Raw genomic sequence first — 12,261 nt, 5'->3', positions numbered from 1 at the left:
CGTGTAAGTGTAGAATGGATAAATTCATTGTGGTGGTTGTCCAATGAGGTGCTATACAATAATGAAAATGGAAACTAGAAGGTCAATGTATAACCACATGGATGAATCGTACCTAAAATCTTTTAAATAATTCAAACCAAATGATTGTTTAGAGAGAAGCATTTATGGGAAGTAGAATGTGTAACTCTAAGGGAAAGAGAAGACTGGTAGAGCAGGGACTTTGGAGAGGTGGGATGCTGGGCAGTTTTCTATTTCTTGGCTTGGATAATAGTTATACCTTTTTGTGTTGTAGTCATTATAGTGTACTGTTTTTTGTACTTTTTATGTGTTTTATTTCACAATAACAATAAAATTTTTAAACACCTAAGTATCATGCTCTGCTAATCAAGTACATTTTCTGGTTAAGAAAAAAATTACTCTCAGCCCCCTTTCTGTAGCTCCCCTCTGGTCCTTTTTTTTTTTTTTTTTACAGCAAAACTCCTCAAAAGCATTTCTGTACTTGTTTATGGTTCTTCCATTCTTTACTGAATTCACTACAGTTTGGCTTTTATCCTTACCAGAATGACTTCCATGTTGCTAAATTCATTGGTCAGGTTCTCAACTCTTAATGGCTTTTAGCAGCATTTGACATTGTTGATCACTCAGTCTTCGTTCAAATTCTTTTTTCTTTGGCCTCCAAGAGACCAAATTATTTGAATTTTCTTTCTTCTTTACTGGCTATTTCCTCTCAGTCTCTTCCCTTGTTCCTGCTCTCTCCAACCTCTTAATGTAAAGTACCCTCAGGCCGTAAGCCCTGCCCTTTTATTTTCTTGGTGATTTCGTCCTTTTTAGCTTATACCATCCTTATGTTGACCACTCCCATATTTATAATTCCAGCCTGAACCGCTCCCCTGAACTCTAGACTTGCATGTCCTATGCGACAGTTACAGTTGGATATCTAATAATCTTCTCAAATTCATCATGTTCACTCCATGAGGAGAGGGCTTGAAAGCTCTACATTCCCTCCTAGGTTTTGCCCGATGCTTCTCTTCATTTGGCTGGTCCTCCTAATTCATATCCATTGTATTAGTAAAATGGTAATTGCGAAGCAGAATTACTGTATTTAATTAAAACAGCCTTTGCATGTGAAAGTTTTGGTCTTAGTGGGGAAAGTAGTGTTTAAATTTAAAAGTATCCAAGGTTACCAGTGCATTTTTGCAAGTGGTCCTCAGACTTTTGAGCCTGAGTCTCTGTTACTGTATAAGACAGCCTTTCTCAACCTGCGTTCTGGGAGAGAATAAGCCCTATTGCCTTAAAGTATCCACTGTATATATATAGTTAACTTCTCTCCCATGCATCTTGAGTGGTACTTACTATGCACCATCCTTGAGAGAATTGGCAAAATAGTCACCTTTCTGTTCGAAATAGTCATTTTCTGTTCTGTGGTTCAGATGAGGAGTCCCTACTGCGAAGGTCTATGAAGAGATAAACTTCACTCACCTGTCGTTCTGAATAATGCAAATTGTCACCTGCCTTGTGGTAAAGGCTGTAATAAAACTAATGCCTATGTGATTTTTATTCAGACTCCAGCTTGAGAACCTTTACAAATTGACTGTTAAACCTTATGATTTTGAGTTATCTGTTTATATCATGATTTAATTTTTAAAGGGCTGCTTACAAATGAAAATCTAAGGGAATGCTGGTAATGAGGCACTTGGTTTAGAAATTTACTAAAATTGCATAATAAATCGTACAGTGTTCTCCCTCACTTCCCTTAGTCTTTCTATCCATTCTCCTCTCGGGACAACTGACTAAATGGTAATAACTTTCAAGCATCAGCCCTTGATTACCTATGGTTTCAATATCAAGGAATATATCTCATCATTTTGTTGTCCATAAGCGAGAGGCATCTCTGTTAAAATTTAGGAAAAAAATTTACTTGTGCTTTACTGTATTTTCCTATATTTAGTAATACCTTCTCAGCTGTGTTTTCTTTTTATATGGTGACTAATGGTTTTTATATTAACAGCATAAATAGCTGTGTTTTCTGGTTGATAAAAACACAAATGCGGGGGAAAATAAATACATGTTTTCTATAATAAATGTTTTCATTGGTAAACATTTATTTTAATATTATCTAGGCTATCAAGTACTAACTCCAACTGCCTATTATGATCAGACTGGTGCCTTAGTGGTTGGCCCTGGAGCGAGAACTGGCCTTGGAGCTCCAGTTCGATTAATGGCTCCAACACCTGTTTTAATTAGTTCAGCAGCAGCACAAGCTGGTAAGTGTAACTGACATTTTCAGGGATAATATTTTTCTGATGTTGTTTGAGATGTTTTAAAAATAGAAAATGGTTTTCTGGGTAGTTTTAAGAAGTGTCTGAAATTTAATTTACAGCAGCGGCAGCAGCAGCTGGAGGAACTGCAAATAGTCTCACAGGCAGCACAAATGGTCTCTTCCGGCCACTTGGCACTCAGCCACCACCGCAGCAGCAGCAGCCGCAGCAGCCGAGCACTAATCTGCAGTCTAATTCATTTTATGGGAGCACTTCTTTGACTAATAGCTCCCAGAGCAGTTCTTTATTTTCTCACGGACCTGGCCAACCTGGAAGTACATCTCTTGGCTTTGGAAGCAGTAGCTCTTTGGGTGCTGCTATAGGCTCAGCCCTCAGTGGATTTGGTTCATCAGGTAAGTTTCTTTTTAAGATGAGTGTACTCTGCTAAGTGGACATGAGGTATATGTATTTGTTTTTAATATTAATATAAACAGTAATAGCTTGTGGTGTAGAAAGGACAGGAATAAGATACTGGTTTATTGGTTTAGTTTTGTAGCTGAAAAACCACCTCCTGCAACATTTAGGAATGCTTAACTCATTTCAAGCAGCCCATGCTTAACTCAGATATAATACATTTTCCCCTGGCTTTAAGAATTATATTACTGTAATTTTTGTTTTAGTAAGGTTTGTTTGGGATAATATATATTATGCTAATTACTAGCTCTTCCCTTTGTTCTATAATATTAATGTTCGAGGAAGTAAATATTTTTGCCATCTTAAGTTTCTGGTGTTTTAAAATAATAATCTTTGTGTTCTCATCAGATGATTTATTCTTATTAAATGCTAATGGTTGTTAATGATCTTTATTTGGTATAATATATAAAAATAAAATATGATGTAATGTTCTAAACAGAAGCCCCTAAGATAAATATGCCTATCTTTATATTAAACAACTTAGCCTTTATCACTAAAAGTTCATTTAAAAGGACTTTTTTTCCCATATCCTAGTTCTATATATAATCCTTAAGAAATCCAAATTTTAAATAGCTTCACAAAATAAATAATTTACCCACACAAACTGATTTTGTAACTGAGGAAGAGCTGAAATCAGAAGAGGCCCACACTGACACCCTGTTGACACACATTGCATTATCGGTCTCTGGTGTTTCCAGAGTATTCAGGAAACAGGGAAAAAACAGCTTACTCTCATTCTCTTGGTACAATTGACAGCCTTTTCTTTATGAGGGGCAGGGCCATGTATTCACACCTGAAGAGGTTTTTTATTCCTCTCGTGTCCTTGAGTCTTAATATCTGGTTCTCATCTGTTTTCCCACCACATTAAATTATATTCTTTTCTGGTGTGAAAAATGGCAAAACTAACACATGCCAGTCATTACTAACTGTGCTTGCCAATTTTCTAAGACAGTATCTTCTGAACTTCTTGAACATTCATATTTATAAATATGATGGTCTAGAACAACTATAAACTTTTAGGTGCAGAATGCTTTTTTGTTACAATGAAATACAAAAGGGAAATATATTTGCCTAATACAAAATTACCTAAAGAAATGGGCATGGGAACTTCCGAGGAAGAGTCTAGTGAACATAGAGACTGTTTAGTCTTAATTTTCCTGTTTGATTGTTTTTCATTCCTTTTGGAGGTTAGTCTTTTTATCTCTAGCCCAAGTGCTCCCATAGACTCATTTTTTTGTTTCTAACACAATTGACAAGCATTTTCCCCAAATAATCCTAGATTGCTGGAGAAAATCAAAAGAACACATAACTTTATAAAAAAAAATTTTTTTTGTGGAAATAACTAGTTTCTATAGATTGTAGACCCTAAATAATCCAGGAAAAATAGAGAAAAGACTTGATAAATCTCATGTTCCCTTTTCTAATAAAATGTCACTGATGGTCTGGTATAGATTTGTAGGAACCCCAAATTTCCATTTGTCTCTTAGTTGTTAAGAGCCTTCCCCCTGCATTCAGGAACTGGTGAGCCATCAACATTTTGTTCTCTACAGATGCCCCCTGCAGATGCCTCTTTCCCAAAAACTGATCATCTTCATTCCTCCCTTATTTATGAGCATTGCTTACTCCATTCTGATTTCCAGTTTGGGGTATCTCTGTTTTACCTTGCTTCAGAGGACATTAACAATTGCCACCCCTAAATACCAGTAAATAACCTGTCATCTCCCTCCTCTTGGACATTTCATGAGCGTTCATTCAAGTGCTGCACTTAGGTACTCTTCGAAGTCTACCCATTGCCTTTTTACATTATGGCAATTCCATACCTATATGAAATCTAAAATATAATGTGTTTATGTGCTCATGTACACACACAGTAACATATACACAGTCATTCTTTTACCCATATGATGAAATTATTAATGCTTAGTAGTGTTAAATACCCTAGTTTATAACTCAGCTCACCAGGAAGCTTAGCCATTGTAATGAAGTAATTAAATCACCATTTCTATGACCCATTAGAATGTTCTTTTACAATTGAAAGTTTGTAATTTAACATTTTATCCACAGTTGATAAATGATTAGTGACTCCACTGTCTAGCCGCTTAGATATTTTAGGTATACTTTGTTTTATATTTTGTAGTCATACTGTTGCAGATAATTTAGGCATATAGTAAAATTTAAGGAGCCAGCTTGTTAGGTTTAAAGTAAAGCTATTTCTGAATTACTTTTAAATGTTCGGCTTGGCTTTTCCTTTTTAGAGGAAAATAATATCGCATGTGTCAAAACTATGGTTTCTTTGATTATCTGCCAGGGGAATGATAGTGCTGCTGCTCTCATTACAGAGCTGTTGTCTTTTTCCTTGTCATTTAAATTGTTTTCTGAAATAAATAGGAATTTTAAATGTAGCCATGTTTTAGAAAAATCACTTTGACAGTGTCCTTTTAAATTAGCATAGTTAATATAGCATACATTGACAATTTTGCCAAAACCATTCTTACAATAGTGTTCATTTTTTGCTATTAAAAATGCATGTAGTTACTAGTATTTCCCTGTAATATATCTTAAAAAGTGAGAATTTCAATAAAACATGATCAGTCTTCCAGAAACTGCACTCACTGGTTTAAAAGGTTGAATACTGTTTATATAATATTTTGCATAATACAGTAGTGTGAGCCTGGTATTTTTCCTTTATAGAATTTTAAATTTGGTAAAACCAATGTAATTAAGTTTCCTATCTGTATTAATAAGCTTAACTTGGTCTACCATCATGTGCTCTGCTTAATTTTTCTCTTTGATCTATACCCTTATGATCTATTTATAATTGACTTGCTATTAGAAAACCACAACCTAATAGAAACTTTAAAATTCTCTTGAAAAGAATTACCATATTGGTCCGAATATAGAGCTTGTCCGTAAAAAACTTGATAGGTTAAGAAATGTATTATGAAATTATTTTGGATGTAAAAGGCTTCAGTTTAAAAAGGCTTAGAAACAGTAAAAAACATACTTGAAAATATGGGCTCTAAGTGAGACTTATGAATTGGGAGTTTTGGACAACCCTTTTAAACACTTAGTAAAGAATTTGATTATCCAAATATATGTTGATTAACAGCCAGATCTTGTTGCTTTTCTGAGCATGCATAGCTACATGGTAATGTGAACCTACCATTTTTTTATGATTTTATGAAGTACAAAAGAAAAAAACTAGAAGGTTAATAGTTGAATTGGGGATTAAGTGAAGAACAAAAAAAATTTGGTATATAGTACAATAAGGGATGTGATATAATTGTATACCATATAAGAAAACAAAGGCTGATCAGCCTTTACCTGAGTATGGGGCTCATGAGGCCAGAAATAGAATCTTAGGAATGGAAGATCCTGAGGGGTAAGTGAACACATGTCTTTGGTTGATAACAGTAATGAGAGCTATCAGTTTTGTAAGAGAAAGTTTGATTTTTGCATATGTATTTTGTAATTTAGTTGTTGAAGGATAGGGAGAATGTGTAGTGTGAAAAGTACTGAGGAGTTAGCTGCCATCTATACTTCACAGCTGACTAATATTCGGGCCAATATGGACTTTAAAGGACTATGGTTTGAACACAAGCTGGAAGCCAAATCAAATGTGAATGGCGAGGGAAATGTATTAATACTCTGTTTATCAGTATAATCTTTTCTTGGCTTTGGGTTGAAGTCTAAGAACTTGGTTCCAGAGATTAGGATACTACCAAAATTTAACCTTATTGGAATTTAATCTCTAGCATATCCTAAAGCAGACAACTTACAATTTCAGGGTTTATAAATCATACCAGGGTATTAAAGCACAGTAATCATATGTGTCAATGGTAAATATGTGTGAAATAATGAACATATGAGTGACTGCTCTTAAATATTTGGTTATTTTCTTGGGGTGCATTTATACCCTTTTATGATTAATAAGTTAGTATGTATAGTTATCACAGTAATTATCTTCTCTATAATGGTTCTAAAAATAATTATTGTGATCACTTCTGTTATTTCCCAGCAAGAGTTGGGGATAGGTTTTATTCAGTTAACACTGTATGTAATTAGGGTTTTTTTTATTTCTTCTTCAGTTGGCAGTTCTGCAAGTAGTAGTGCCACAAGGAGAGAGTCTCTATCTACTAGCTCTGACTTGTACAAAAGATCTAGTAGCAGCCTAGCACCCATAGGGCAACCATTTTACAATAGTCTGGGATTTTCCTCCTCTCCAAGTCCAATAGGCATGCCTCTGCCAAGCCAAACTCCAGGACATTCACTTACGCCACCGCCATCACTTTCATCACATGGATCCTCATCCAGTTTGCATTTAGGTAAAAAAAAAAAACCAAAACCCTTTTTATTTGTATGTATACATGTGAGTGTGTTTGTGTGTGTGTTTTATAATATGTGTAAAATATTTAATGTTGGATAAAACATGCCAAATTGCTTTTGCTTGTAGATATTAGCCTTTTGAAAAAGTTCTACTTTTGTGAAAATTCAAAGTGAGGGTCTAATGTACAGTAAGGTAAAGACCCCTATTGTATCGTATGTTCCTTTTATGAAATACAGTGGTGTGTTTTTTTTTCTCGTCTGTGCTTTTGATTTGTGTGTGTTTTAGATCATCTGAAAAGTCAATTATTTATACGTGATAGTGAAAGATTTCACCATCAAAAGTTTGTGCACACCATATAAAATGGATAAGTAATAAGAACCTGCTGTATAAAAAAAATAAAATAAAATTCAAAAAAAAAAAGTTTGTGCACACCAAAAGCAATCATTAGTCACATAGTTATTGAACTTTAAATAATTTAGTTTAGTATGATGGTTTTTGCTTTGGCCTTTGAATGCCTGGCCATTTTACCACAGGGTTATATCAGGGTATATGAATTGAGTATGTTTGTGAGTTAGAGAATCTTATTATGTATGGGTTTGGTCCATGTAGTTCTCTTACTTTTGAACACACTGTTTAAGAAAAAAAAATGTTCTAGGCTTGCTGTACCCTTGAAATCGGAACATTTAGAACTTTGGTTTATATCTGTATATTAAAATCGCCCCCACCCCAAGATTATTTGAATTGGTGGTTACCTTTTTCCCACTCCAGGAAGTATTTAGCCATGTAGTTAACAGTATATTTTGAAGGGTTTTTGGATATCAGAGGCTGTGTATGAATCCCTCCCTGTCTCTTCAAATAAAGTATTTTATTAAAATTAGATTTTGGATTTTTGTAATTCTAGTCATTTCAGCTAAAACTGAGAGATTCTATTGCTGATTCTTATGTGCTTAGGAAGATTTAAATCAGCTTGTGATTTAAAAAGTAATGTTGCTTTTCTAAGCAGATATATTGTAAATTAGTGATTATGTTTGACCCCGCCACCCCCATCATAAGGCTATAGTTATTTTTTCCTAAAGTTCAGTAATATAGTAAGTGTCCATGTAACAAAGGAATATTTTACAGTGATCATCATTTAGATTTATGTTATTACAAAGTGGGCTAGATTTCTTTTTTAAAGACTGGTCCTCCACCCCAAATTCTGGGCCTTTGCTCTTTTTGGGGATATTGACTGTATACAACCAATTAATTTATTTGAGTGGGGTCCTAAAATCTGCTTTGCAGCACTGTTTGTGTAAACTTATCAGTTTTTAGCCTACCACTTTCCTTCATTTATCTTTTCTTAGTCATAGGAGCTACTCAATTCCTGATTTTTATTATTTCTATTCAGACCCACTCTAACCACTCCCATATAAAACATGCCTTTGAGACTTTGAAATTGTCACCAAAATTTGGAACAAAGCAAACCTAAAAATAGACCTTTCGTAGTAGTTTTGTGTTTTATTCGTTAAGACTATATTTGTCACGTCCTGTCATTTTTTTCATAGATAAGTTTCAGATCAGATTTCTGTCAACTGTTATGCTTACGTTGTGCTTTAGTGCCTGTGTAAATGGCATTAATTATTCTACATAGCTTGCTTAGAGATTGGATTATAAATGACTTTTTAGATGTCTCTAATTAAATAGCAATCTAGATATTTTTTTTGACTATAAAGAACCCAGGCATATAGATGCTTCTAGAAGGAATTCTAGTCAATTATGAGAAGTTATCATCGTGTGGGCCAGCAGTTCTACATTGTAGCCTGATACTTTTGTACCCATAGTTTAAGCTAAACTCCTTAGTTTAGCTTCACCTTGAAATCTAGTATTTAAACACACCTCTGATTGAAATTGTATGTAGATTATTTTCTTTTGTGATTCCCCAGTTTCTTCTAGCTTTAGTCATATTATGACTAGCAACCTTGTTTGTTAACAAGGAATAGACCCTGCCAAGTTGAAAATAATTAAGTAGATTTCATAAATTTGCTCTTTGTATAGTGTTCATGGAAATAATCTATCTTTCGTTTTCATGTCATTGAATCACGATGCAAGACTTACATGCTCTCCGGTCTAAAAAATATATATTTTAAATTATATATCCCTGAAGTGGATTTCTTCATGAATCAAGTTATCAAGGCTGCTGATTGATAAAATACCTATGAAAATGAATTTGCATAGCCATTTAAAAAATAATCTTACTCTGTTCACATATTAAGAATATAATATCATAAAATAGGGATAAATTCTCAGTTTCATTAGAATTGGTTGGAATTAATTAGTTCCAGCTGATTTTCTTATGAGATTTTTAAGACACGTAACCATTATAGTTATTGGTAGGTCTGGATATCTATATTCTTAAAATATTGGATGAAACAGGTAACTTTCTTTTTTTTTAAACCACCTATGCCTTTGTTCATGCTAGTTACTTGATTCACAGAAAAAGTGAATAGCAACATTGTGTGCTTCTGGCTTTCCAACAAAGATGTTTCATTTTTTAAAAATAGTTGCCATTTGATCAACATAAGTATTTTTAGCAGGATGACCAGTAGTCACTTTGTGATTGAAGAACAAGTATTTCAACTGATGAATTTTGGTTGTTCATTTTTTTGTAACCTAAAATATTTTTGTTAAGATTTGCAACCTTGTTGCTTTTTAAATATATTGAAGTCAGAAACATGAAAAAGTAATTTTATCTTCCATATTCTAGTATGAAATTTCTAAGAGATTCCTTTTTTAAAAACAATTATAGCCACAAAATCATTATCATACCTTTTAAAATTTATAAATTCTCATTACTCTAATTTCCCTAATTGACTTAAATGTCTTTTTACAGTTGTTGTGTTTCCATCAGGGTCCAAATAAGGTCCGTCATTTGTTTGATGTCTTTTAATATGGAACCATTTCCCCATCCTCTTTTTTTTTTCCTTCACATTTATTTGTTGAAGAAACTTTGTCCTGTTGAATATCCCACATTCTGGACCTCGATGGTTTCTTCTCCATGATGGTATTTAACATGTTCCTCTATTCTCTGAATTTCCTGTAAAATGGAATTAAATTTAGGGGTTTGATCTGGTGGTTTGCTTTGCTATTTGGGTCTGTATTTCTGCTGCACCATATCAGGAGACACATGTCTGGTTATTTCCTTTGTGAGGTTGTCTGTCAAATCCACCTAATGGCTTAGCAGCCTTTGATCATCACCTAAGTATTTCTTCAGAGGTTGCAATAATGGTGATGCTCTGTCATTCCTTTTACATTTGTTAGCTGGAATTTTTCTATGGAAAAGAACTTTCATCAGTTGTGAGGTTACCCTAAAATATATAGTTCATGTAGGAGTCAGGATAATGCTTGATTTTTTTTCCCTTTATTTTCTGACCTTGGGAAATGAGAATTGAGAATGAGAATGAGTTGATGCCCTAGCAACTTCTAAAGGTGACTTGCAGGGTTTTTTTGTTTTTGTGTTTAAATCATCATTGTTCCCTATAGTGTAAATTGATGGATTTTAGGATAGTTGTTATGTTTCTGTCCATTGCAGACTGGGAGATAACACTTTTTATACCTTTTCTTGATGCTAAAATATTACTATTTTTGGCCATTTGGAGTCCCTTCAGATTGGTTCCCACGTTGACTACAACTTGTTAAAAGCAGCACTTAAAATACTGATCAGAGAAACAAGTGGAAAAGAACAAGGAAGGAGAACAACTTTAAGATTAGTGGTTTTTATCTTGAAATGCGAAGAGCTATGTCAAATTCTGGGCTTCAAGTTCAGCCTTGAATATTAAGTGAATTATTTTCTCATGTTATACTGATTTATAGAGTTGGGGGGAAAAATCTTCTACCCGTAGTTTTTTATAATTCTTTATGATAGAAATCAGTCTCTTATTTTGAGATACGTTACTCCCAGTAAAAGAAGATTAAATATTTCAAGTATTATTTTATTCATCTACCTGGAGCTAGCTAACTAGTTCTTTCCTTCCTTGTTTCCTTTCTTTTTCTTCTTTGAGTAAACGTTTAAAATTTGTTAGTGATTTCTTATTTACTCTAATCTTTATGCTCATAATAAGATTGATATGAAACTTCTTGGGTATCAAGTAACATTTTGTGTTTTTATTTAACTTAGGGTTTGACAGACTAATGGCTTCTTCCCTTGTACCTCTTCATTTTTTTTTTTTTTAATTATTTTATTTATTTATTTTTGGCTGTGTTGGGTCTTCGTTGCTGCACACGGGCTTTCTCTAGTTGGGGCGAGTGGGAGCTACTCTTCGTTGCGATGTGTGGGCTTCTCATTGCGGTGGCTTCTCTTGTCGCGGAACACGGGCTCCAGGCGTGCAGGCTTCAGTAGTTGTGGCTCACGGGCTTAGTTGCTCCGTGGCATGTGGAATCTTCCCGGACCAGGGCTCAAACCCATGTCCCCTGCATTGGCAGGCAGATTCTTAACCACTGCACTACCAGGGAAGCCCCTGTACCTCTTCATTTTTGAACTGGCTTGTTTTTTCTTAAGAAAAGGGTGATAAAAAGTCTAATTCCAGCTTTGAACTCCGTGAAATTAGTTAATTCAGAGGTGGCTGTCAGTTTTGAAGATTCCTTAATGTCATGTATTCAGTAGTCACATAGTGCTTTAACTTGCAGTAGATTAAAAAACTTTGTAACCTATCTTCTCTCCTAATCACAGAAAATTTTATATGAAACGTAGACATGGTAATATTCACTGTTAGAGTCATTTTCCCTGTTCAGTAGTAGTTAATCTGTTGAAATTGCTGACCTTTGGCAGATTTGGTCATCCGCTTCTCTTAGAATGAGATGTTTGAGAATTAAAACAAGTATGGCCAAATTGGTTGTAAGGCTATGTGCAATTTTTCTGAGTTTCATATATGGTCCTTAAAGCAGAAAACAATATAAATTATTTTGAAGTTTTCATTGAAAGTATTATTATCCTTTAAGTAGCAAGTTCCCTGTAACTGAATAGCATTTGATAGTTTTCTAAAGCACTTTCGTATTCATTATTTCATTTCATCCTAATTGTTAACATAGACTGGCTGAGTGATCTACCCATTAAAGATGAGACAGTTATAGGTCATATGAACCCAAGAGACTTGCCCAAACCAGTAAATGGCAGAACTGAAGCTAGAACACTGTTCTTACTCCTGATACTATCTTTTCTTTTTCTGT

General features: G+C 34.2%; 1 protein-coding gene across 7 annotated transcripts in view; it reads left to right on the top strand.

Moving 5' to 3' along the window:
* Window positions 1–12,261, top strand: part of PUM2 (pumilio RNA binding family member 2) — a 97,748-nt gene that overhangs the window by 55,534 nt on the left and 29,953 nt on the right. For 5 of the 7 annotated variants that reach the window (XM_061210462.1, XM_061210461.1, XM_061210463.1 and 2 more), the window contains 3 exons: window positions 2,121–2,264; window positions 2,381–2,671; window positions 6,821–7,057. In XM_061210462.1, coding sequence (XP_061066445.1) covers window positions 2,121–2,264; window positions 2,381–2,671; window positions 6,821–7,057 — 672 coding nt within the window. The remainder of the gene's footprint in view (window positions 1–2,120; window positions 2,265–2,380; window positions 2,672–6,820; window positions 7,058–12,261) is intronic. The other 2 variants (XM_061210465.1, XM_061210464.1) reach the window with 1 other exon arrangement.

Source organism: Eubalaena glacialis, chromosome 14 (genome assembly GCF_028564815.1).
Source record: "Eubalaena glacialis isolate mEubGla1 chromosome 14, mEubGla1.1.hap2.+ XY, whole genome shotgun sequence".
Taxonomy (NCBI): Eukaryota; Metazoa; Chordata; class Mammalia; order Artiodactyla; family Balaenidae; genus Eubalaena; species Eubalaena glacialis.
Note: the sequence above shows the minus strand (reverse complement) of the source record. Positions and strands in the feature narration are given on the sequence as shown.